The sequence below is a fragment of the Dendrobates tinctorius genome, unplaced genomic scaffold (genome assembly GCF_039654945.1).
Source record: "Dendrobates tinctorius isolate UK_male_01 unplaced genomic scaffold, ASM3965494v1 ptg000171l, whole genome shotgun sequence".
NCBI lineage: Eukaryota > Metazoa > Chordata > Amphibia > Anura > Dendrobatidae > Dendrobates > Dendrobates tinctorius.
Window position 1 is genome coordinate 24,419,070 of NW_027361838.1, and position 25,034 is coordinate 24,444,103.

At 44.2% G+C, this 25,034-nt stretch overlaps 1 protein-coding gene across 1 annotated transcript in view; it reads left to right on the forward strand.

The window, feature by feature from the left end:
- CIDEA (cell death inducing DFFA like effector a) overlaps nt 1-24,357 on the forward strand; it is a 41,043-nt gene extending 16,686 nt beyond the window's left edge. The window contains exons 3-5 of the mRNA XM_073550994.1: nt 1,717-1,863; nt 20,751-20,932; nt 24,005-24,357. Of these exons, the coding sequence (XP_073407095.1) occupies nt 1,717-1,863; nt 20,751-20,932; nt 24,005-24,134 (459 nt within the window). The 3' untranslated portion in view covers nt 24,135-24,357. The remainder of the gene's footprint in view (nt 1-1,716; nt 1,864-20,750; nt 20,933-24,004) is intronic.
- The last annotated feature ends 677 nt before the right edge of the window (nt 24,358-25,034 follow it).

The window sequence follows — 25,034 nt, forward strand, 5'->3', positions numbered from 1 at the left end:
CCTCCATGTTTGACAGTGGGGACGGTGTTCTTTGGGTCATAGGCAGCATTTCTCTTCCTCCAAACACGGCGAGTTGAGTTAATGTCAAAGAAATCAATTTTTGTCTCATTTGACCAAAGCACCTTCTTCTAATCATTCACAGAATCATCCAGGTGTTCATTGCCAAACTTCAGATGTGCCTGTACATGTGCCTTCTTTATTAGGGGGACCTTGCAAGCACTGAAAGATTTTAAACCTGTACGGCGTAATGTGTGACCAATGGTTTTCTTGGTGACTGTGGTCCCAGCTGCCTTGAGATCATTAACAAGTTTCCCCCGTGTAGTTTTAGGCTGATCTCTCACCTTCCTCATGATCAAGGATACCCCACGAGGTGAGATTTTGCATGGTGCCCCAGATTGATGTCGATTGACAGTCATTTTGTATTTATTCCATTTTCTTACTATTGCACCAACTGTTGTCTCCTTCTCACTCAGCGTCTTACTTATGGTTTTGTAACCTATTCCAGCTTTGTGCAGGTCTATGATCTTGTCCCTGACATCCTTATAAAGCTCTTTGGTCTTGCCCATGTTTTAGAGGTTAGAGTCTGACTGAGTCTGTGGACAAGTCTTTTATAAAGGTGACTATGTTAAGGTACTGTCACACTTAGCGATGTACCAGCGATCCCGACCAGCGATATGACGCGGTCAGGATCGCTGGTACATCGCTAAGTGGTCGCTAGTGAGCTGCCACACAGGCAGATCTCACTAGCGACATCGCAGGGGTCGGGGGTTGCTACTTACCTGTCACACCAGGCGATCCTGCGTCCTCCCGCTCGGCTCCACGCGCCGCTCGTCGTCACAGCAGGAAGCGCCGCAGGAAGCTGACGACGAGAAACGGTCCAGCCTGTTCTCGCGCGATCAGCGATAAACAGCGGGGGAGCAGGTTGTAGGTAAGTATCAGACACAGCAATATCGCTAGCAATATCGCTATAACGTCACAAGTTATAGCGATATTGCTAGCAATATCTTAGTGTGACAGGCCCTTTAGACTGCTGTCTTTAATGCAGGTAACGAGTTGATTAGGAGCCAGAACTCTTAATGCTTGGGGATCAAATACTTATTTCTCACTGCAAAATGCAAATACATTTTATATAATTTATACAATGTAATTTTCTGGATTTTATCTTTGATATTCTATCTCTCAATGTTAAAGTTAAACTACCCTTACAATTTTAGACTGTTCATATCTTTGTCAGTGTGCAAACGTACAAAATCAGCAAGGGATCAAATACTTATTTCCTTCACTGTACCCTGTACCTGCTGCTCTGGCACGCGATTCAGAAGATATCTGTAGACCTGATGTCACTGACCCCACATGCCTCACATTAAGTGTTTAGCACTGCCCAATTACCTCTTTACTTCAGTGTGAGAAAAAGGTTGAGAAAGCATACATCTTGTTTTCAGTCATTTAGATCAGAAAATAAGACCTTTTTCAATACTTTACAGTGTTATCTGATGGATTGTCCTTTAGATTTGCTAATTATCTGATTATGCGAGCTGAGTCTTATCTCTAGGTGGGTTTATGGTGTTTTCAACAGAATTAAAAATTAGTCCTATTACCCAGATGAAATCTTAATAGAGGTGACACCATCACTACCTACTTACAAAATATATCTGCTGGCACGAGTCTATGTAATAATTTTGTGCTAAATATTCAATTTTAAAATTATTATTGCAGGCAATTGGGACATTGTTTATTACCAGTAGCGTCGTAACTCTGGTGCTTGAAGAAGATGGCACCGTTGTGGACACGGAGGAGTTCTTCCAGTCTTTGGAGGACAGCACACAGTTTGTACTACTGGAGGGAAAACAGAAGTGGGCACAGGTACGTTTTCTGATGACTGTCTGTTCCATAACTAGAGTATAATTTCTTGTAGCATCTGTCAAATTAGGCAGTGGATTGAAATCTGTCAAAAAGTATTCACACCAACTGGCCCTAGTAGTGGCCATGTATGTACAGTGTGTCTGTAAAGTCATGGTGCACTTTTGACCAGTCACAGGAAAGTATACAGATATACCACGATCCCTGAATCTGATGCCCTTAGACTTTTCCTTTTGGGGTTATGTGAAGCAAAATGTGTACATTGAACGTATCAACGACATTGCTCACTTAAAACAGAGAATCAGACGTTATTCACTCTGTTACATCAGACGTCTTTACTCGTGTGTGGCAAGATCTTAACTATCGTTTGGATGTGTGTAGGGCAAAAAATGGAGCCAACATCGAACTGCCCTGGATAGGTATGAAACTGGGAGAGTTTTTCTTTTATTTGGAGCAGATTTCACATTTCTATCGTTTTATGTTGCTTTCCAGTGACTGGTCAAAAGTGCACCATGACTTTACAGACACACTGTCTAAATGAAGGCACTGGTTTGTGAATAGGAAGTCGGATGCACGAACGAAGGAGAAACTTTATTTTAATTTTATTTAGACTTGTTTTATTGAAGATTGTACGACATAACTGTCATGCCCGTCATGTCTGTTATGCTGCATGGCCCCTGGAACAGTGTGCACGCGCACCTCATGACTGTTATGCTGCATGACCCCTGGAGCAGTGTGCACGTGCACCTTACATCATGGCTATCTGCCATTGCTTGTGCGCACATGTGCTACCTCTCATTGCTGTGCGCCATCACTAGTGCACGCGTACCTCATGGCTGCATGCCGTTGCAGTGTGCGCGCCCGTCTCTGCTCTGCCTGCTGTGGTCCTCTCTATGGTCCTGGAGGACCGAATCCAGCAATCTTCTCTATGGTCCTGGAGGACCCCAACATGTGGTCCTCTCTATGGTCCTGGAGCATCCAACCTGGAAGTCCTCCCCTGGTCCTGACCCGGAAGTTCAGGTGCTAATGCCCTATATCAGACTGCCCCTTCCTATGGTCAGGGCCTGAGTATCATGTTGTTTCCCTGCTAGGCTGTTTGGTCCTGCTTGGTCGCTCCCTGTATTCTGTGCCCCTACACTCTGCCCTGTTGTGCTTCTCTGCACACGCTCTGTGTTTGTACTCTGTCTATTGTCCTGTGCCATGTCTTGTGTTGTCTGTTGTGCCATGTTTTGTCTTTGCTATTCTTAGCCTTGTAGTACTCTCCATGTTCTCTTGCTTTGCCTGGCTTTCCTATCCTCTGTCTTATTGTGCCCTGTCTTATTGTGCCCTAGCCTGAACTCTGGCGTGTCCCTTAGCATGCACCCTGACGTGGACCCTGGTGTGCCCACTAGCACACACCCTGCCTTGCACTCTGCCTTGGACCCTGGTGTGCTCCCTAGCACACACCCTGCCTTGCACTCTGCCTTGGACCCTGGTGTGCTTCCTAGCACGCACCCTGCCTTGAACCTGGAACTCTGCCTTGGACCTTGGCGTGTCTCTTAACACGCACCATGTCTTGAACTCTGGCGTGCCTCTTTGCCTGAACCCTGGCTTGCCTGCCGGATGCCCGGAGCCTGCCGATTGCTGCCAGAGGGCCGGAGCCTGATGACTGCAGCCTGATGTCCGACGCTGATGTCCGCAGCCTGATGTCCGGACCCTGTCGATCGTTGCTAGATGTCCGAAGTCCGATGCCATCTAGCCCTTGTCGGAACCCTGGCGTGCCACCTAGCACGTACCATGTCTTGGACCTTGGCGTGCCCTCGCACGCACCTTGCTGTGTATCACCTTGTCTTCGTATTTATGTCTTGCACCTGATGTTACCCTGGGATCACTCTTTAATGAAGATACCCTGAGACCATGCTTTGTCTTGTCTTCTATCCTGCACGTACCCTGTTGTCAGACACTCACACTTGTCTTCCTTGAGCCGGCTGTCTGGTTCCAGCAGTCGTGGTGGCTCACCCCCTTGGTTTTGCCCCTGACACTCCCTGTATAGGGGGTGGTTCCTCACAAGGTCAGCTTGCCCTAGGTGGGTGGGTTTCACGACCCAGAAGGTCCACTCTAAAAATTGACTCAGCTGAAGCCGACTCCGTCACAATAACAAGGTTAAATGATGGAACAAAACGCATTTCTCATTGCTCATTAATGCTGTTTGGCAAAGTTAACCTTGTCGTTATCATACCAATATACCATCGGCTTAATATCTTGATGAGGATAGCTATGACCTCTTTCTGCAATAGGAGGGTAATACCACATCAGGTGTATAAATTCTGCCACCTCTTCCCCTCACCCATAGCAATCTGCTGTGGTAGACCTACCCATTTTATATAACCTGCTAGGTGTCAGGTAGTATTAATGGACTATGTTCATTGGGATTAGCTTGTTATTAACTACTAGTGAAACATATTACAGGGAGATCAAGGCCTTGTTCCAATCCTCCTCTGATAGGAGAGGCTTTTTCAGGATACACTCATTTTTGATTATCGTTCCGTGTAAACCTTGTCTTAACCACCAGGTGATCAAGCAAAGTACCCGTTCATCAGGTGATTGTTTATGCTGGCAAAAAACAAACAAACCATTCTTAGGCTGCGTTCCCATGGTGAGTTTTTGATGATGCAGAATTTCTGCACCGATTACAGTTAGGTCCATATATATTTGAACAGAGACAACATTTTTCTAATTTTGGTTCTAGACATTACCACAATGAATTTTAAACAAAACAATTTTGATGCAGTTGAAGTTCAGACTTTCAGCTTTCATTTGAGGGTATCCACATTAAAATTGGATGAAGGGTTTAGGAGTTTCAGCTCCTTAACATGTGCCACCCTGTTTTTAAAGGGACCAAAAGTAATTGGACAATTGACTCCAAGGCTATTTCATGGACATGTGTGGGCAATCCCTTCGTTATGTCATTCTCAATTAAGCAGATAAAAGGCCTGGAGTTAATTTGAGGTGTGGTGCTTGCATTTGGAAGGTTTTGCTGTGAAGGAAACGCGCGGTCAAAGGAGCTCTCCATGCAGGTGAAACAAGCCATCCTTAAGCTGCAAAAAACAGAAAAAACCCATCCGAGAAATTGCTACAACATTAGGAGTGTCAAAATCTACAGTTTGGTACATCCTGAGAAAGAAAGCAAGCACTGGTGAACTCATCAATGCAAAAAGACCTGGGCGGCCACGGAAGACAAACAGTGGTGGATGATCGCAAAATAATCTCCATGGTGAAGAGAAACCCCTTCACAACAGCCAACCAAGTGAACAACACTCTCCAGGAGGTAGACGTATGTATATCCAAATTACCATAAAGAGAAGACTGCATGAAAGTAAATACAGAGGTTCACTGCACGGTGCAAGCCACTCATAAGCATCAAGAATCAAAAGGCTAGACTGGACTTTGCTAAAAACATCTAAAAAAGCTAGCACAGTTCTGGAAGAACATTCTTTGGACAGATGAAACCAAGATCAACCTCTACCAGAATGATGAAAAGAGAAGAGTATGGCGAAGGCGTGGTATAGCTCATGATCCAAAGCATACCACATGATCTGTAAAACACGGCAGAGGTAGTGTGATGGCTTGGGCATGCATGGCTGCCAGTGGCACTGGGTCACTAGTGTTTATTGATGATGTGACACAGGACAGAAGCAGCCGAATGAATTCTGAGGAATTCAGAGCCATACTGTGTGCTCAGATCCAGCCAAATGCAGCCAAACTGATTGGGCGTCGTTTCATACTACAGATGGACAATGACCCAAAACATAAAGCCAAAGCAACCCAGGAGTTTATTAAGGTAAAGAAGTGGAATATTCTTGAATGGCCAAGTCAGTCACCTGATCTCAACCCAATTGAGCATGCATTTCACTTGTTAAAGACTAAACTTCAGAAACAAAGGCCCACAAACAAACAGCAACTGAAAACCACCGCAGTGGAGGCCTGACAGAGCATCAAAAAGGAGGAAACACCGCGTCTGGTGATGTCCATGAGTTCAAGACTTCAGGCAGTCATTGCCAACAAAGGGTTTTCAACCAAGTACCAGAAATGAACATTTTATTTACAATTATTTAATCTGTCCAATTACTTTTGGTCCCATTAAAAACAGGGTGGCACATGTTAAGGAGCTGAAACTCTTAAACCCTTCATCCAATTTTAATATGGATACCCTCAAATGAAAGCTGAAAGTCTGATCTTCAACTGCATCTGAATTGTTTGGCTTAAAATTCATTGTGGCAATGTCTAGAACCAAAAGTAGAAAAATGGTCTCTGTCCAAATATATATGGACCTAACTGTATGTAAACTAGGTTACATGCATTTTTCTAGTGTTTGTGACACTGCTGTGTTTTGTCTCTTGTTACTAAGTCATGCTGTAAATATAACTGTTTTGATACTTCCTGATATTTGGCTTTGACATACTTGGGGGCAGCTCGCATGCATTTTTGATTCATTTCCGTCGCTGAAACGCACTAAAAATGTGCATTTTTCACTGGGGAAATTCCGCACATAACTCATGCTGCAGATTTGAAACACATCGCAGGTCAGTTTACGCCAGGGCTGTGGAGTCGGTAAGCCAAACCTGCGACTCCGACTCCTCAATTTCCCTTACACCGACTCAAACTCCGACTCCACGACTCCGACTCCGACTCCCACACATATTGCTTATATTTAAGTGAAAAATTTATTGTAGTACAATGTGAACCTCAGACATTTAATCATTTTTATGATCCAATAATCAAGATATTTAGATAGAACAGAATATATATTGGTGTACTACCCGGTTTTCATTCTTTTTGGTACAGATACGATATGGATAGACAGATATGGATAAATGGATATATAGATAGAGCAGATTTCTAATCTGCTTTTGCTATTGAAAACATTATCTATGAGCTCAAAAACCTTTCAGGTGATGCGGTTTTTTAAAAAGCTGATCTGCTTTTGCAGCTGAAAAACGTATCCTCAAAAAACACAGGAAAAACGCTGTGCGTGAATGTAGCCTTAGATCAGGAATAGAACAGTCATTTATAGGACATTTCATAACTTTCCCAAACTCCTATAAAAAAAATATTCAGCACATCCTGCATTGAATTACTGTACCCAAATTTATTATATATTTTAGGAGTCGGAGTCGGTCCATTTTATACCGACTCCAACTCCGACTCCACCAAAATGAGCACCGACTCCGACTCCACGACTCTGACTCCGACTCCACAGCCCTGGTTTACGCAATGTTAATAAAACCTCAGTGGGCATGTGACTTCTATAAAGCTCATCCACTTTGCTGGAACTGTAAGATGTTATATTTTTGACACAGAAAAAATACACCACGTCAAAGCACCAAAAGATCATCGTGGGAACATAGCCTTACTGGCGGCATGTCAACCAGAGAAGGTGGTTTGTGTTGCCGAAAACATGATCCTGTGTGGGGACAGAAAAATCCTATACATGATCATTCTGTTCCAATCTGCTGTGCTGGCCTTTATAAACAGGCCGGTAAATGACTGACTGCCGATCACCTTAAATCTTACTAAAACCTGGTACTAACCACTTTTGCGTGCTTCCATCGTCTCTGCCTTGAATACAGCTTTGTCAATCCCTGCACCTTAATAGGTTGGTAATTTATATCTATCATAGCTATGGATATATCTAAATATCATATATATCATAAACAGTACTAGAAAGAGTCAATAAAAATAGTAATTAAAATAACATACAATATTGCCATACTTCACCACTAGGTGGCAGGCAAATATTACATGACGTGAAGCACTTCTCAGCGTTTCATTTGCTTTATCACACATTTGTACATTTGTGCATGGTTGATGTGTTTCAAGTGACCCTCATGGACCTTCTCTCTCCTGAACACTGTTCACATGATTACATGCGGCAACTCATTGTTATTAATGTGTAATTGTGTGAACAGCGTTCAGGAGAGAGAAGGTCCTTTAGGGTCCCCGCCGCCTCCTTACAGCTGCACCATGATGGCATCCATAATGTGCATATAAGTATTCATTTTGATGGTATCCATAAATTCCTAAATAAAAAAAAAAGCTTGAAAATGGCGCTGCCTGTGCAGTAGCACCTATTAGCGATCTGATAAATGCTACTGTGCAGGTGCCGGTGATGCCATCTTGGAGAAGGCATGTGTTTTTTTGGGGTTTTTTTTTTTCCATCATATATGACGGCACCACGAGAGAGGTGATCCTCCCTTCAAGGACAAGAAACCTTCAAGATAAAAGGGGCGGCTCCTCTCTCCGCATCAGTTGTTTTCCTGTCCTTGATGAGGAACCCTCAAGATGAAGACTCTTGAAGATTCTTGAAGAAAGAGCAGCAGAGGGCCTTATTTGTCTCATTCCAAGGGGCAAGTTAGGGCCTTAAAGCCTTTAAACAGACTATAGCTAGATGGATGACAGAGGCCATTATGCTAGCATATAGTAGTGCAGGCAGGGCTGTTCAGAGGGTCTAAAAGCCCACTCCACGAGGGCCATGGCGATGTCCTGGGTGGAGAGAGCAGACGCCTCCATCGACCCACTCTGTAAGGCGGCCACTTGGTCCTCTCCGTCTACCCTTTTTATACATTATAGGTTAGACCTATCTGCTACCTCTGATCTCACATTCGGCAGTGGAGTGTTACAAGCAGTGATCCCTCCCTAAGAGAAAACAAATCTCTAACTCTCCCGTGGTGCCGTCATGTATGATGGAAAAACACGGGTATTACATACCTGGTAATGTGTTTTTTCATGAGACATGACGGCACCCTTATATTCCCTCCATATTGATCACATCATTAGTTGGGTGCATTATTAGCATTATACACTCCCTTGGGTGTTGGAAATTTAGTAGTATAAAGGATGTATTATTTATATGTACACTAACCTGCAGAGTTCCTCTCGTGCTCTGTAAAAACAACTGATGCGGAGAGAGGAGCTGTCCCTTTTATCTTGAAGGTTTCCTGTCCTTGAAGGGCGGATCCCCTCTCTTTCGTGGTGCCGTCATGTCTCATGAAAGAACACATTACCAGGTATGTAATACCCGTGTTTTTGTGTGTGTTGTTTGTTTTTTTTGTTTTTTTTTAAGGAATTTATGGATACCATCAAAGAGAATAATTGTATGCACATTATGGATGTGATTATGGTGCAGCGCAGGCACCGATGCCTGCCTGCAGAAGGGAGTTTTTAAAAGAAAAAAAATATAATATTCATTATGTAAACTAGGGGGCAGGTCACTGAGGGATCTGTGACCTGTCAGAACCCATACTGGTGAATACCTAATCACCACAGGCTGCCCCGAAGCTCGAGCATAAATCTAAACTGAAAATCAGGATTAAACAATAACCACAAGACAGATTTCATCACCCAGGTATCAGTATAACGGCGCCGACCTGACACTGTCTGTAGGCTACTCGGCACAATCCTGCTGACGGGTTCCCTTTAAAGGGTCGTTATTGACTTTCTGTAGGTGGCGCTAGAGTTCTTGTCCTCTTCCTCTCTGAAGTGGCAATTTGTACACTGCTCAAAAATATAAAGGGAACACTTAAACAGAATATAACTCCAAGTAAATCAAACTTCTGTGAAATCAAACTGTCCACTTAAGAAGCAACACTGATTGACAATCAATTTCACATGCTGTTGTGCAAATGGAATAGACAACAGATGGAAATAATTGGCAAATATCAAGACACCCTCAATAAAGGAGTGGTTCTGCAGGTGGGGACCACAGACCACATCTCGGTACCAGTGCTTTCTGGCTGATGGTTTTGTCACTTTTGAATGTTGGTTGTGCTTTCACACTCATGGTAGCATGAGATGGACTCTACAACCCACACAAGTGGATCAGGTAGTGCAGGTCATCCAGGATGGCACATCAATGCGAGCTGTGGCAAGAAGGTTTGCTGTGTCTGTCAGCACAGTGTCCAGAGGCTGGAGGCGCTACCAGGAGACAGGCCAGTACACCAGGAGACGTGGAGGCGGGCCGTAGGAGGGCAACAACCCAGCAGCAGGACTGCTACCTCTGCCTTTGTGCAAGGAGGAACAGGAGGAGCACTGCCAGAGCCCTGCAAAATGATCTCCAGCAGGCCACAAATGTGCATGTGTTTGCACAAACGGTTATAAACCGACTCCATCAGGATGGTCTGAGGGCCCGATGTCCACAGATGGGGGTTGTGCTCACAGCCCAACACCGTGCAGGATGCTTGGCATTTGCCACAGAACACCAGGATTGGCAAATTCGCCACTGGCGCCCTGTGCTCTTCACAGATGAAAGCAGGTTCACACTGAGCACGTGACAGACGTGACAGAGTCTGGAGACGCTGTGGAGAGTGATCTGCTGCCTGCAACATCCTTCAGCATGACCGGTTTGACAGTGGGTCAGTAATGGTGTGGGGTGGCATTTCTTTGGAGGGCCGCACAGCCCTCCATGTGCTTGCCAGAGGTAGCCTGACTGCCATTAGGTACCGAGATGAGATCCTCAGACTCCTTGTGAGACCATATGCTGGTGCGGTTGTCCCTGGGTTCCTCCTAATGCAGGACACTGCCAGACCTCATGTAGCTGTAATGTGTCAGCATTTCCTGCACGATGAAGGCATTGAAGCTATGGACTGGCCTGTTCGTTCCCCAGACCGGAATCCGATTGAGCACATCTGGGACATCATGTCTCCCTCCATCTCTCAACGTCACGTTGCACCACAGACTGTCCAGGAGTTGGCGGATGCTTTAGTCCAGGTCTGGTAGGAGATCCCTCAGGAGACCATCCGCCGCCTCATCAGGAGCATGCCCAGGCGTTGTAAGATGGTCATACAGGCATGTGGAGGCCACACACAATACTGAGCATCATTTTGACTTGTTTTAAGGACATTACATTCAACTTTAATTTTGTGTGGGACTCCAAATCCAGGCCTCCATTGGTTAATAATTTTTTTTTAAATTCGTTTATTGAATTCAGGACATAAAAAAATCCACAACATACAATTGGCCTATGTTAATAAACATTTTCCACAGAGCATACATGTTTCCGTCCATTATTAAAATATAGAGCCAAGAAATGGCACTTGTTTTTTAAAAAAAAAAAAAAAAAAGGTAGCATTGTACATAACCTTCCCAGTATGCGCATAGGACAGTTGGCTATATATCATAAAACATGTATATCGAACAAATCACATGAGCCTTTTAACATATTACTCGGATAAGGAAATCTAATCAGAAATTCCCAACCTACGACTACCACTACATCAACCTATATCTACTATTTCGCAGCCTAGTATCCTACAGCATGCTGTCTCGTAAGTGATGTCTCAACCTTGCAGGGTAAGATGAGGAGTTCCACCTCCCCCCCCCCCCCCCCCCCAAATCTTTTCAAATTTACCCAGGCATCCCCTATTTTGGTGTAACGTGCGCTTGTCTGGAACAATCGAATTCACCAAGTCAATCCAAATTCTAAGGGAGGGGGACAAAGTTCCCATCCACCGTAATGCCAGTACCTTCCGTGCCACAAATAACGTCTCACGCAGGAAGACCCCATCGTATCGATCCCAGATCTCCTCATCCCATACCCCAAACAAGCAGACCAGTGGCTCTAGAGGGACCGGGGCTTGTACTAGGGATGACAGTAATGATGTCACCTCTCTCCAGTAATGCAGGACAGTGGGACACTGCCATACCATATGAAATCTGCGTCCGGAGAGTGGCACCGTAAACATTCTGATGATTGAAATCGACCCATCCTAAAAAGTCGGAGTCAAGTACGTCTGATTAATTATATATAATTGTATCATTCTGTTAATAGATGGTGATACTCTAATCGGAGATTCCAAAATCTCCTCATCCTGCGTATTGGGGATGAGTCGTTCCCACTTTCTCTTGATAGAACTTATGGCAGATTCTGCTCCCGCTGACAGCATGTATGTGTATAAAGAGGAGATGAGACCCTGAGGGCCCTGCGATTTAAGGATTCCTATCAGAGGTAGAGATGAAATAGTACTAGAAAATAGGGGGGGGAAGTCAGCACTGCTTAAGGTTAGAACGCATAAATTGAAGTGCATATGCACATGATATCCAGCTGTATTCAAAAATGAGATATTTGGCAAAAAAATTGATCAATTCAATTGAGCCACCCCGCCGCGCCAAGGCAATCTCATGTGGGGGGTCCTACTCTACATTTATAATAAATACTGTGCCATTACGGCCTCCTAATAGCATGACCACATCAAGTGCAATCTGTACCTGAACATTGCTGAATCGCTCCCATGAAGCCAGATGAAACAAGTGCAGATGAAGGCCAACCAGGTCTGAACACAGACATATCAGGATTGACCTCCACACATTGCCCAACCAGCAAACATAGATGAAGGGCGATATTGGCCCGGACACAGGTGCACAATTAAATAAAGCTTGCTCTGTGTTCATTATGATGGATCTAGGCTGCTGTGCACACACACGGCAGCCCCGCCCTGCCCCAAGCTTTATTTAATTGTGCACCTGTGTCCGGGCCAATATCGCCCTTCATCTATGTTTGCTGGTTGGGCAATGTGTGGAGGTCAATCCTGATATGTCTGTGTTCAGACCTGGTTGGCCTTCATCTGCACTTGTTTCATCTGGCTTCATGGGAGCGATCCAGCAATGTTCAGGTACAGATTGCACTTGATGTGTTCATGCTCTTAGGAGGCCGTAATGGCACAGTATTTATTATAAATGTAGAGTAGGACCCCCCACATGAGATTGCCTTGGCGCGGCGGGGTGGCTCAATTGAATTGATCAATTTTTTTGCCAAATATCTCATTTTTGAATACAGCTGGATATTATGTGCATATGCACTTCAATTTATGCGTTCTAACCTTAAGCAGTGCTGGCTTCCCCCCCTATTTTCATGAAATAGTACTGCCTACACCCTTACATCTCACATGCGATTTGAAGAGCTGATCTCAGTTGTAAATGGCGGAAAAATTGGGATCCTGGGATATTTATGCGTGACCGTAATTGCTCAAAAGACTTCAAGGTCCCCTGATCATATAAGTCCCCCATCGAAGAAACGTCATGCAGAATCCAAAATTCAGTGGACGGGTGATTTAGCAATTCTGGAAAATAATCATTATTCCACAGGGACATTTCAGGTATAAAATCTTTAAACCCACTTTCTTGATTTGCCTCCATGTTAATCGTGTCAATCGGAGCAAGGGCAGCAGACGAGGGGCATTAGTTCTTTCTAACTCAAGGAAACCCAGTGGGCAATCAGTCTGTGCAGCATGAAGCAGGTGACTTTCAGAGTTGGGAATGTAGCTACCCGGCATCCACTTACTTAAAGCTTTAGCTTGCCCAGCCAAATAATACAGGTAAAAGTTTGGTAGCGCCGCTCCACCTCCCTTTTTAGGTCTTTGTAAGGTGGCCAATTTAAGTTTGGGCCTAGTTTTCCCCCATATAAAAGACGTGATCTGGGAGTTGAGATTCACAAAGAAAGATTTGGGCACCATCACACCACTGTGCTGAAGGGAGTAGCTAAGCTTGGGAAGTAATATCATTTTAATCAAGTTAATGCGTCCGGCTACAGACAACGGAAGTTTGCTCCAGGATGCAAATTTAACTTTAACTAGTTCCAGCAGTGGGTGGATATTAAGTTATAAATCAAACGCACTATCACAGGATATGTAGACACCCAGATATTTAAAATTAGATACAATAGACAGTGAGGAGAGAGCGTCTAGCTGGGGCATGAGAAAGGGGTAACAGAGCTGACTTCTCCCAATTTATATATAAGCCTGAATATTTGCTGACTCTATTAGGGCTATCACTTGCGGCAAAGTTTCTTCCGCTTCATCCATTAATACCACCATATCATCAGCATATAGACCTATAGTCTCCACTCGACCTGCTACATCAATTCCCCTAATGCCAGGGGAAGACCTTATACGTATTGTCAGTGCCTCAATTGCAAGAGAGAATAGGGCGGGGGAGAGAGGGCAGCCTTGACGAGTTCCCCTATGTAATGGAAAAGACTCAGATATAGAGTTATTTGCTATGATACTGGCCTTGGGTTTCATATATAGTATTTTGATCCATTTTATAAATTTATCACCAAAGCCATATCTTTGCAAGCACGTGGAGAGAAAAAGCCACTCAAGAGAGTCAAAAGCCTTGGCGGCATCTAACGACGCCAATGCCCATTTGTTGTCGTGTATTAGGGAGCTATATTGGACTGTTGACTGAACCCGTCTGATATTAATGGAAGTGCTCTTACCAGGCATGAAACCCGTTTGATCAGGAGGCACAAGGTTCAATATAATTGAGTTCAGCCTGGTAGCTAGGATCTTAGTAAAAATGTTATAGTCCACATTCACTAATGAAATAGGACGGTAAGATCCACATTCCAAAGGGTCCTTTTCCTCCTTCCTAAGCATTATGATATTAGCCTCATAAAAAAAAAAAAAAATCAGCCATAGACTTCCCTTCCCAAATTCCCTGAAATACCTTCACCAGAAGTATCAGTGTATCCCCGGTACTTCCTGTACAATTCAATGGGGAACCCATCTGGCCCAGGGCCCTTCCCAGAAGCCATGTCCATTATAGCATTTTCTATCTCTTCCGCGGTGAATACAGCGTCCATAAGGGCTCGCTGTTCAGGGTCTAATGTAGGGAATGCCACATCTGATAAATAGTCCAGGCATCCCAAATTATCAAAGTCACTTTTAGATTCATATAGTGACTTGTAATAGTCGTAAAAACAACCAAGTATCTCCTCGGTCAAAGACACCAGTAAACCATCCGCCTTACGAATCTGCAGTATTGTATTGGAGGTATTGTGTTGACGCACCAAATAGGCCTAAAACTTACTTGCCTGGTTTCCCAGTTCAAAATAAGATTAAGCGAAGAATAGTTTACGCTTAGATTTAGTGTCTATGTGCTGGGCGTACAACCTCTGGGCAGCCAGCCACTCAATCCTATTGCCACTAGCTTGGTTAGCTAGCTATATATGTAGCCTCTGAGTCTTTCAATCGTCGCTCCATTTCCTCATCCTCCCTTGAGGTTACCCGCTTAATAATATAAGAGATCGTGGAGGACAGGCAACCCCTCAAGTATGCCTTAAGGGCATCCCAAAATTAATGTCTTGAGGTTCCGGATGAGACTCGATGAAACAATGCAATCGATCGATCGTTCTATCAGGGGACACTATTAACTTCAACCAGAAAGGATTCAACTTCCAAACTATCCCTTTGTTTAATTGTCCATATTTAAGCTTAAGGATGACCGTGCTATGATCTGAGAGCCCCCTAGTGCCATGCTCTGTTATCCACCCACATTGCCAGACCGCTGGAACCAAATATGTAATCTATGCGCGACAGAGAGCGTTTAGTGGACGAGTGACAGGTATATTCTCTTAACTCAGGGTGACGCATCCTCCACAGATCCAGCCACCCGCCCTCCCCCCATAAAAAGTGACAGCGAAGTTGTAGTCAGCGAAGAGGCCCCCCCCAGTCATTCCATCATCCAATCTCAATTTATCAAGGCAGTTGTTCATAACCATATTGAAATCTCCCATACAGATAATATCTGCATCTGGATAATCCAGGGCAAAACTCATTGCCCTCTGAAGAAGGGACATAGTAGCCGGAGTGGGGTTATAGACACATAGGATTACATATTCCCTGGCATTTATCAGTGCATGCACAAAAACAAAGTGACCTTCAGGATCCCTCCGAGTGTCCCTGGCTTCCCATCTAACGTCTCTATGTACCAACAATAAACCCCTCTCGAGTAGCTGGTATGGAATGCGTGAACAGACCATTGTACCCAAGGCTTGTGCACACACTGAACTGTATCCCTGGTCAGGTGCATCTTCACCAGGGCCACAATGTGAGGGTGATAATGTCTGACCTGCGAGAAAACCTTAATCTTTTTCCGGGGAGTCTTTATACCCCTCACATTCCATGTCATACAGATCAACTCAGACCCCATGTTTTACTACGCTGAATATGGGGCACATCATTACCCAGGTAGAATTTAGAGACATCTCCTAAAGATGAAAATTGTCGTTGACTGCGAATCTTACCTACAAAACATATAAAACCACAACAAAGAAAAAACAAAGTAAATAAACAGCAAACAGTATGGGAGCAGAGTCCTGTACTCCCGTCATGAAGCAAACAAGGGGATACGATCACTGAGCACAGTGTCCGGTATTGTTGGTAATTGGGCGCATGCGGATAGAGCTCCAATCAGACCATTGATGTAAAGGTATTGCCTAGCAATATATGCACTAGGATTCCTTTGCAGCAGACCCCTTGTGGGACCGTAGCCACTCAGTCGCCTCCACCGGATCCGTGAAAAACAGGGTGGAACCCTCATGAACCACTCGAAGCCGGGCCAGATAAATCATTGAGTACATAACATTCCTCGCCCGGAGGCTCTTTTTGACCTCCATGAACTGTGCCTGTTTCTGTAGTTCCATGGAGAAGTCTGGGAAAATCGAGATCGTGGCGATGTTGAACTTAATGGGGCTTTTCTGCCGTGCCAAACGCAGAGCCACATCCCTGTCCCTGCAGTTAAGGAGACGTGCCAGAAAAGGTCTAGGTGGGGCTCCAGGAGAAAGAGGCCTAGTGGGGACTCTGTGGGCCCGCTCCACCGCAAATGTTGGCGAGAATTCGTCTCCCAAAGTAGTTTTGAGCCAATCTTCCAGAAATTGCTCCAGGTGTTGACCCTCCGAACATTCCGGGAGCCCAATAATTCGGATATTATTCCGACGCATTCTGTTCTCCAGGTCGTCCGCTTTTTGCCTCCATGCATTCATAGAGCCTGCCACCTTCCTTAACTTGGCTTCCATAGGTGTGATGGTATCCTCTACCTGGGACACCCGTGTCTACACCTCTGTAATGCGGCCCCTCATGGCTTGCATATCTTGTAAGAGGCATCCCACCTCAGTGTACACGTTCTCAATCTTCCCAATCAGAGATGTCCTGGTTAAAGAGATGGCCTGCATCAGTTTAGATGCCTGTTTAAGGGTTAACTCCTCTAGCTCACTCTCCTCTTCACCTCCAGAAGAGCGGCTTTTACGCTGAGCCTGTGAGGGGTTATTTTTAAGGGGTCTTGAGACGTCAGAATGATCTATTCTAGCATATTCTTTCAGTCTTTCAGCTGCTCCTGTCCCCTTAGAGCAGCTCATTTTAACAGCAATATGGCACAGCTGGTTATTAAGAACAGTACACTGGAGACCTCTATTATAGGCGCAGCAGGGCTCTCATACACTGGCAGCAGAGCCCCAAAGGTGACACAGATCTGTAAGGCCACGCAGGGGAACAATGTCCGGCTCCAAGCAGCAAACAAGGGCCCTTATAACCCGGGGAGGTGGGGGGAGACCACAGCGCCCCACAAGACAGCAGCCAGGAAGGGGCCCAGGCCCTTAAAGTAATAGTACCAGCAGGCTAGGTGACGTAGCGAAGAGGAGGAAATTTTGGCCCAATCTTTCAGGGCACTCACTGCTTGTCCTCCACAGTCCTTGAAGGATATGTGTTCACCTGTCTGTCTGCGCTGCAGCAATGGGGACCAGCACCGCGTCTCACGGGCAGCGCGTGTGCTTCAAAGATGGCCGCCGCCTCTGCAGGCCCCGCCGGCCGTCCCACCTTTCAACGGCCGCCAGCACACAGGAGCCCAGCAGCGCTCTCCCACGGGGGGGCCCAGGAGTGCCCGGCACAAGCACCAGGGGGGTAGCTAAAATGTCAGTGAGGGAGCGCGGGGCTCATTTTCCAGAGCTCTCACCGCGTCTCCCCTTCCTGTACCTCCCAAGAAAAGACACACCGCTCCAGCGGCTCTGATCTGCAAATCTGTACCTCCTTCCTGTCGGCGCGCACAGCTAAGATGGCCGCCGTCCTCAGGTCCTGCGTCCTCGCCGGTGTTCCCAGAGCTCTGTTCACCGAAGCTGCGGATCACGTCTCCCCAGGCACCGGATGACTCCTGGGGTCCTGGAGAATAAGTTGCATGCAGTCAAGTGCCAGTGAGATTACTGGAATGGCAGGATGCGAGGAGCTCCGTCTCAGCGCGTCCTCCTGGCTCACTACATCGCCATGCCCCCCATTGGTTAATAAATTTGATTTCCATTGATGATTTTTGTGTAATTTTGTTGTCAGCACATTCAACTTCGTAGAGAACAAAGTATTCAGTGAGAATATTTCATTCATTCAGATCAAGAATGTGTTTTGAGTGTTCTCTTTATTTTTTTGTGCAGTGTATATTTAAGGATAAGAAAGAAATATTTCTGTAGTCATAGTCCACCTCACATACTTAGACTACTCCGGTACTCTGCTATTAAAATACAGGCCATTATTAAAAATATTAAACACATGTAGAGCAGGACTTTCAAGAACTTTTCCTCTAGGTAACTAGGTTCTGCATTGATGCCATAACAGTGCCAGACTCAATACTAGCCACAGCACTAGCCGTGTTGCCGCAGAGTGGCAGGCGCAGCTTACTCTTCTGTACGCTGCTGTTGTCATTCCTTCTACAAAAATGAAGTTACTATTGGGCGCCTGTACATCTGGATCATCCTGGGCCTGTACAGATTTGCACAACAGAATATCTTACAAGGTGAATGGATGTGAGCAAAGTCATGTCCTGACTATAAATAAGCATAACATGGGTCCTCCAAAGAATGATGAAGACTGTGAAGAATTTGTCATGATTGTCTTTAAAATACCATTTAGTGAGACCTGCGGACCACATTTGACCCTTTGACTGCCTATACACAAGGACAGACAAAGAGATGGAAATCAAATGCTGTGGTGCTGCTGGTGGTTTTATGGCACTGGGTGCGCCTGACCTGCCTAGACTTGTAGATACGCAGGTCAGTGTCACACAGTACATTACCTGATTGAGGTGGGGCTCCTCGCTGTATGCACACCTGATTGCGATGCTGCTCCTCGCTGTGTGCACACCGGATTGCGGTGGTGCTCCTCGCTGTATGCACACCTGTTTGCTGCTTCTTGCTCACCAATAAAATTCACCTCCTGCTGATTGATGAGCTCATAGTGAAGTTTCTGCCACATTACCTTTAGCAGCAGATCTGACATAAAAATGTATTTAAAGAGCTTGTGGCAGGTCCATAGTAATCCATATATTAATATTTGATATAACTTTATTGAATTATTAATTTGCACATATTTTGACTTACTTTGGTGGATTTATCTACAGAGTTTAGGCACTGTGTGGTAATGCAGAGCAGGAAGGAGTGTTCCCTAAGTCCAGGGCCCTCTGGTTAGTACTAGTCAATTGTGACTTTTTAAATGTTTTTAATTGTATTCTGTTTTGAGATGTTTAATAAATATTACCTTTTTATTGGGGATCCTTGCTGTTGGCGTACTGCTTTTTTGCATGATTTCCTCTAGTATGCAGTGAATCGATTCTATTTTTTCATTTATTATTTTTCTGGTGGTGCCACCTTATATTATGTCCATGGTAAGAATCCATGTAAAAGGCAGGCGGCTTTTTTGCTCTCCACAACAATACCAGTTCCTCATATGACCACATCTGCTTTTAAAGTGTTGCTCTGAAAAAAAAAAAAGTTACCCCTTATCCATAGATCAGTGCTTCTCAGCCCCGTCCTGAATGGAGCAGAGGTGCAAAAGTGAGTCCTCCGCTCCATTCATTGACTTTGGGGCTACCGGAAAAAGCAGAGTACAGCTGTCTCATAGACATTGTATGGAGTGGAGGCCGAGCTTGTGCACTTCTCTCCATTCAGGACGGGACTGCAAAGCACTGGTTTCGGGTTTCAGGAGCCCCGCAGTCAGACCCTCAGTCATCAGCAAATTATCCCCAATTCTTTGGATAAAGGATAGCTTGTTTGGGGAGGAATAACCTTTTACATTTCACGTTGATCATATAAATATCCACACTAACACTGAAAGCTATTTTTTGGGTGCTATGTAACAACCAATGCTGCCGTTATTCAGCAATTTAGTCTGGAACTGGTAGTGCAGCTCTTTCCTAAGATCATGTATTAATGGCCCACCTTAGTGACAAGACATCAGTATTAAACGCCCAGCAAATACATCTGAAAATCCAGTGGATGATCTAATTACAGGCGTGTCCTGTGTATGCATATGGTTAAAAATACGCTACATTGGATTTCTCGTCAGGATGAATAATGCTTACAAGTTTATTTCAGTGCTTGCTTTATTCATTTTTATACCTTTCAATCTTTGCTTAGGCTTTTAGGTAGATAAATATTAATTGGAATAAGATTGTCACTCAAGCGCTGGTGGGCAAAATGCGGGGGCAAATGGGCCAGTTTGTTTTTATCATGGCCATCCCCTGTAAGCTGGCCACACACTTTAAGTAGCGGTTAGATAAATGGCTGTCTCTCTGTAATTTCCCGTACATAAGCCATGTGGCCGGGCATTCATGTCTTTCTAGTAGGTAAGGGGCTTAAGCTGCTCCAAACTGTGGCAGCGACTTTTTTTTTCCCTTTAAATAAAGGTTGAAAATTAACATTGAAATTGCCGGATCCTTTTCTCCCTTGTCACCGCCTCTATGGGGAGAGTTCGGAGACCCCCATACACAGTAGATGGCCAGTCTTGCCAGTAGTGGCTCGTGTGGCTGCTTTTATTCCAATGTATGGGAGATTTTGGGGTCTATTTTCTTAGTTTTCCACTATGGGGTCTCTTGAGTTTCATTATTTTGCTGGCACAAACATTACTAATAATGGCTGCAGTATTAGTTGTGCTGTAATGCATTACACAATGCAGCACTCTTCATGTTTTAGAAGTTCTTTCATCTGTTGGTTTCTCATTATTAGCGTGTTCATCTTTTTCACTGTTCGACCACCACAATGTGCTTGTTCCTGTAAATTGTCAACTAATGCAATAGGGATTGTTCACTTTTCTGTTTCCTAGGAAAGAAATGTTATACGATGCACCCAGCAGATGAACAAGAAAGGAATAGCCAACATTACGCTGGACTTGTACAAGCTGAACCCCAAAGATTTTATTGGCTGCTTGAACATAAAGGCAACCTTTTATGAAATGTACTCTGTCTCTTGCGATATTAGGTGTTTGGGTGTAAAGAAGGTCCTTCGGTGAGTATCCCCTTCACATAGGTCAAACACTGAAAAGCTGGATTACATTGACATGTAGTACATCTTGGAAGCCTTAAAGGGGTTGTCCACTTTCTCTCTTCTAACAAATGCATTGGATTGAGCAAGAGTTTGTGGCACTTACTAATGTATAAGTATTACAATACTTCAGTAATTCACATGGCAAAGCTGTCTTCCAATTGGAGGGGGCTGATGGACAGCTCTGACCTTGTTCCTTTATCAGCAGCCATCTTTAGAATAGGAGCGCTGTGCGGTTTACGAGAGAGGCCGTAGTGGCAAATGCAGGGGGAGAAGCAGTAATACTTTTATATATCCCCCAGTAGCATCGTGTAACCAAGACATAAGTGCTTTATGTACGGGACACACATGAACAGTGTTTCTTATCCGAGCAGTTCTTAAAAGGTGTTATTTCTTTGTCGAGAGCTGCTGACAGTCATTGCTTTTTACAAGTTTGTACTAGGAAAAATAATAATGTGAGTGGTTATTCCTGGCAGCAAGACTTATTTTTTTGTTAATTATAGCTACCAAAGCTGTTGTAATTTACAGTGAGGAAGGCAATAATTAAGATTAAATTCATGGTTACAGAGTAGGTATAGTGAGTGAGCAGTCAAAGCAATGACATCTATGGCACAGAGGGCAATTACTAATTACTATCCTTCACATCGGTCTGTATGTCAGTTAGGTCGGTTTCTCACGTTTAGGCCGGGGTCACACTTGCAACTGCAATGCGAGAAACTTGCGCCTCAATACCCAGCACTGCTGCCAGCACTTGGGACCAGAGCGCTCAGCTGCATAAAAATACATTCAGCTGCACACTCCAGTCCCGAGTTCCGGTGGCAGTGCCAGGTAGTGAGGGAGAAACTCGTGCAAGTTTCTCGCTTTGCAGTTGCAAGTGTGACCCCGGCCTTACAGTCCGAGTGTGGAGCGCCATGTCCAAACTGCATAGGTCTTCTGACCCAAACTGAATACCTTCATATATGCTGGTAGATCCTTGTCAAGTTCAGACATTGTGGTCTGCACTCAGACTTTGAATATAGAGGGCATGTGGAATTGGGATAATTTCTGGTTTCTCAAATAAAAAGCCAAAGTTTGAACTTTTGGTGGCTTTTAGGACTTAGGACTTTCTAGTGTTATTCTACCCCAAATAATTGGTCCAAGCCTACAAAGCCTACAGTTTCTCATTCAGTGTTTTTGTCCTGTAACAGGGTTCCTTCACTGCTAATACACCTAGACATTTGGGTCCTTTTGTAGCCTGCCCTGTCACTCTATTAAATATAGTAGCTATAATTCAAAGATGCTTATTATCCTAGTAAATGTATTCTAGTACTGAACAAGACATCTGTACCCTCTCCTGGGTCGCTGCTGTGAGAAATCATGATGTATATTTAATATCTTGCCAACCCTGGACAGTATGAACATGTTTAATTTGGGAGGAGTTGTTCTTCATTTCCCTTGTTGCTGACTATATTTATGCAGATTGCTTTTCTTTCACCAAAACTTTTTAGACGAGTCTTAGTTTATCTTCATTAATGTATACAAAAAAGGGACATGACTAATGTCAGTGTCCCCGGACGAGCCATATTTAACAATACGTTCCTCCTATAAATGTACTGTGGTATATCTGGATCAAGGCATCTCTTCTTGTCAGCCTACATGTTCATTCCTTCACTTGCAGCTAACTTTTCACACTAGAGACCTTCCCTTGATTTATAGAGGAGACCAGCTGTTCTGCAGAACGCAGCTGTTGTGTGTCCAGTTGTGTCCTGGAGGAGTCTGACCACACCTGCCACCATATCCTGATTTCATCCTCCTTGTCCGGCTCACTCGTAGAACTGAAATCGGAGCTCCTAAAGCAGAGCACAAATGTTCACATGAAGCCGCCCCTGTGTCTCAGATAGAATATTGCATCTCTCTCATGTTCTTTACTTTCACAGTTATGGCTAAAAAGACAGGGAGGCCAAAGATTTAGAGGGGCTCTCTCTGATTACCTGTCCTTGTATTTGTGGGTCAAATACTCTTCTAACAGTATTACCCCATTAAAAGATTGCTAAGAAGTATTTACTGCCTTCACCATTCTGTCCATCAGTTTGACAGCTTTATTGTATGGTGATCATTTTTCTATTATGTACTTGTTAAGTTTTATGTATGACTGAACCAGAAGTTTGTGCTTTAAGTACGGAAGCGACAATTATTTTCTCATTTTCCACCATTGTTTTAAGAGGAAGTGACCATAAAACCTGAACAAAGGTCTCAAGCTTGGTTAAAGAACTTCACAGAATATTCCTGTAGTTTATCATGTAACTCCAACCACTACATTCAGTTTTGGCACAGCATTGGGCTACAGATTTTAAAGGGAACCGTCAGCTTATTCATGCTTCCAGAACCATGAGTACTAGATACTAGCTCCATCATAGCAGCCTTGTGTGTTTCACTTTTAAATGTTGAGAAATGTTAGAGGAAATAATAAACAGGGGCTGGGGATCGTGCGTTTTTGATGACTAGTCCTAGAGGTAAGTCCCCTGTGATTTCTTCGGACCTACTTTCCTAGGTTGAAAAGTCTCTCCCTATGAGTGTTTGTGTAGCGACCGGTCAGTCAATGAGAGCAGGATGGGGAGAAGTAATTTGCTTATATGGTCAACGTGTTCCTCTTGTTATGATAAAGAACATATGTTGGCAGATAAAAGTGGGAATAACTTTCCACTAATGTATAAAATAAATGCTTCAAAATCATTAAAGGATATTCACATCTCGGTGGATTATGGCTTCTTCACAGGATATCAACAAAAGGTGTGATTTACGTGAGCCCCAAGTCTGTTACCTGCACCTACCTCGAACGAGACCCTGTGTCTTGTCATTGTCACAGGAGAGGTGGCTCTCCCCACTGACTTCTATGGGAATTTGGAGTTCTGTCTGAACTTTCATGAACGTGAACAGCGAAATAAATAATTACTAGATGTGAAATCTAGTAAAATCGGTAGAGATAAATGTCAGACTGATCCTCATGCATTATTTCCCAACTATAGCAGTAACCTGAATTTCTTTATGGATTTTTAGGAGTTTTCTGCGAATGCTTTCACACCTTGCTCAAGTAGCCGGGCATTTTCTCCTGTATGGCGGCTCATATATACTTCAGTGGACGGAAGATGGAGATGAAAGGCCTTACAGAAGGGCACCGAACTCCTAAATATCAGAACGTCCTTCATCACCATCTGTATCGTATTCTTATACAGTTTTGACTAGCTAAAACCAACGGCAGCAATATGCTTTGTCAGCTCACCCCACAGACATGTACATGTCACCAAAGTCATGGACATTTTCATATGCACTTTTTGTACAGTATGCATGTTTTTTATTTTTTAAGTGTACGTCTTCATATTGTAGTGATAAAGCATCTCCTAATATTTGCATTTTTGCCTCATTGTGTACATGTTTTGGAAACTGATTCTAATCACTGTTTACATAACTTATGTTTACATATGATATAGGTTTATTAGGATGACTGCAGGTGGCAGAGTAACGCTCCATGTCCAGGCAAGAAGCTGAGATATGGGAAATGCTGTACAGCAACTACTGACCAAGGACCCTATCAAACTGCCCCTATATCTCATTTTCTGGACCTTTAAGAAAAGCAGGTTATTTTGGAATAGGCCAGTTTCACACCATTGTAATACAACCAAATTTTAGCATCCCTCTTGGCGAACCCTCCAATGGGTCTACTAAAATGAACTTGCATTACAATAGGGTCTATGGTGTAGTATGGATCACTAATGCACAGGAAAGTCAGCTGAACCCGCTAATGTTGGCAGAGCTAGCCGATCATCTCGTGTGTATGGGACCTCCTGAATCTCTACTATAGATGATGTAACGGAAGAGAAGGATCCTGTATGGAGTTAAAATGCTTGATCTGTTTTGTTCTCTCTGGTGATAAGTCACTGCCAGAGTTGTCTAACAACTTTCCCCTCCTCATACAGAACATACGCATGTTCGGCCAAGCTGAGCATGTATATATTCATTCATACGTTTTAGATGGTTGGGAAAGATTACTGTCGGTTAAATGAGGTTCTGGCCAACAGCTATCTGATGT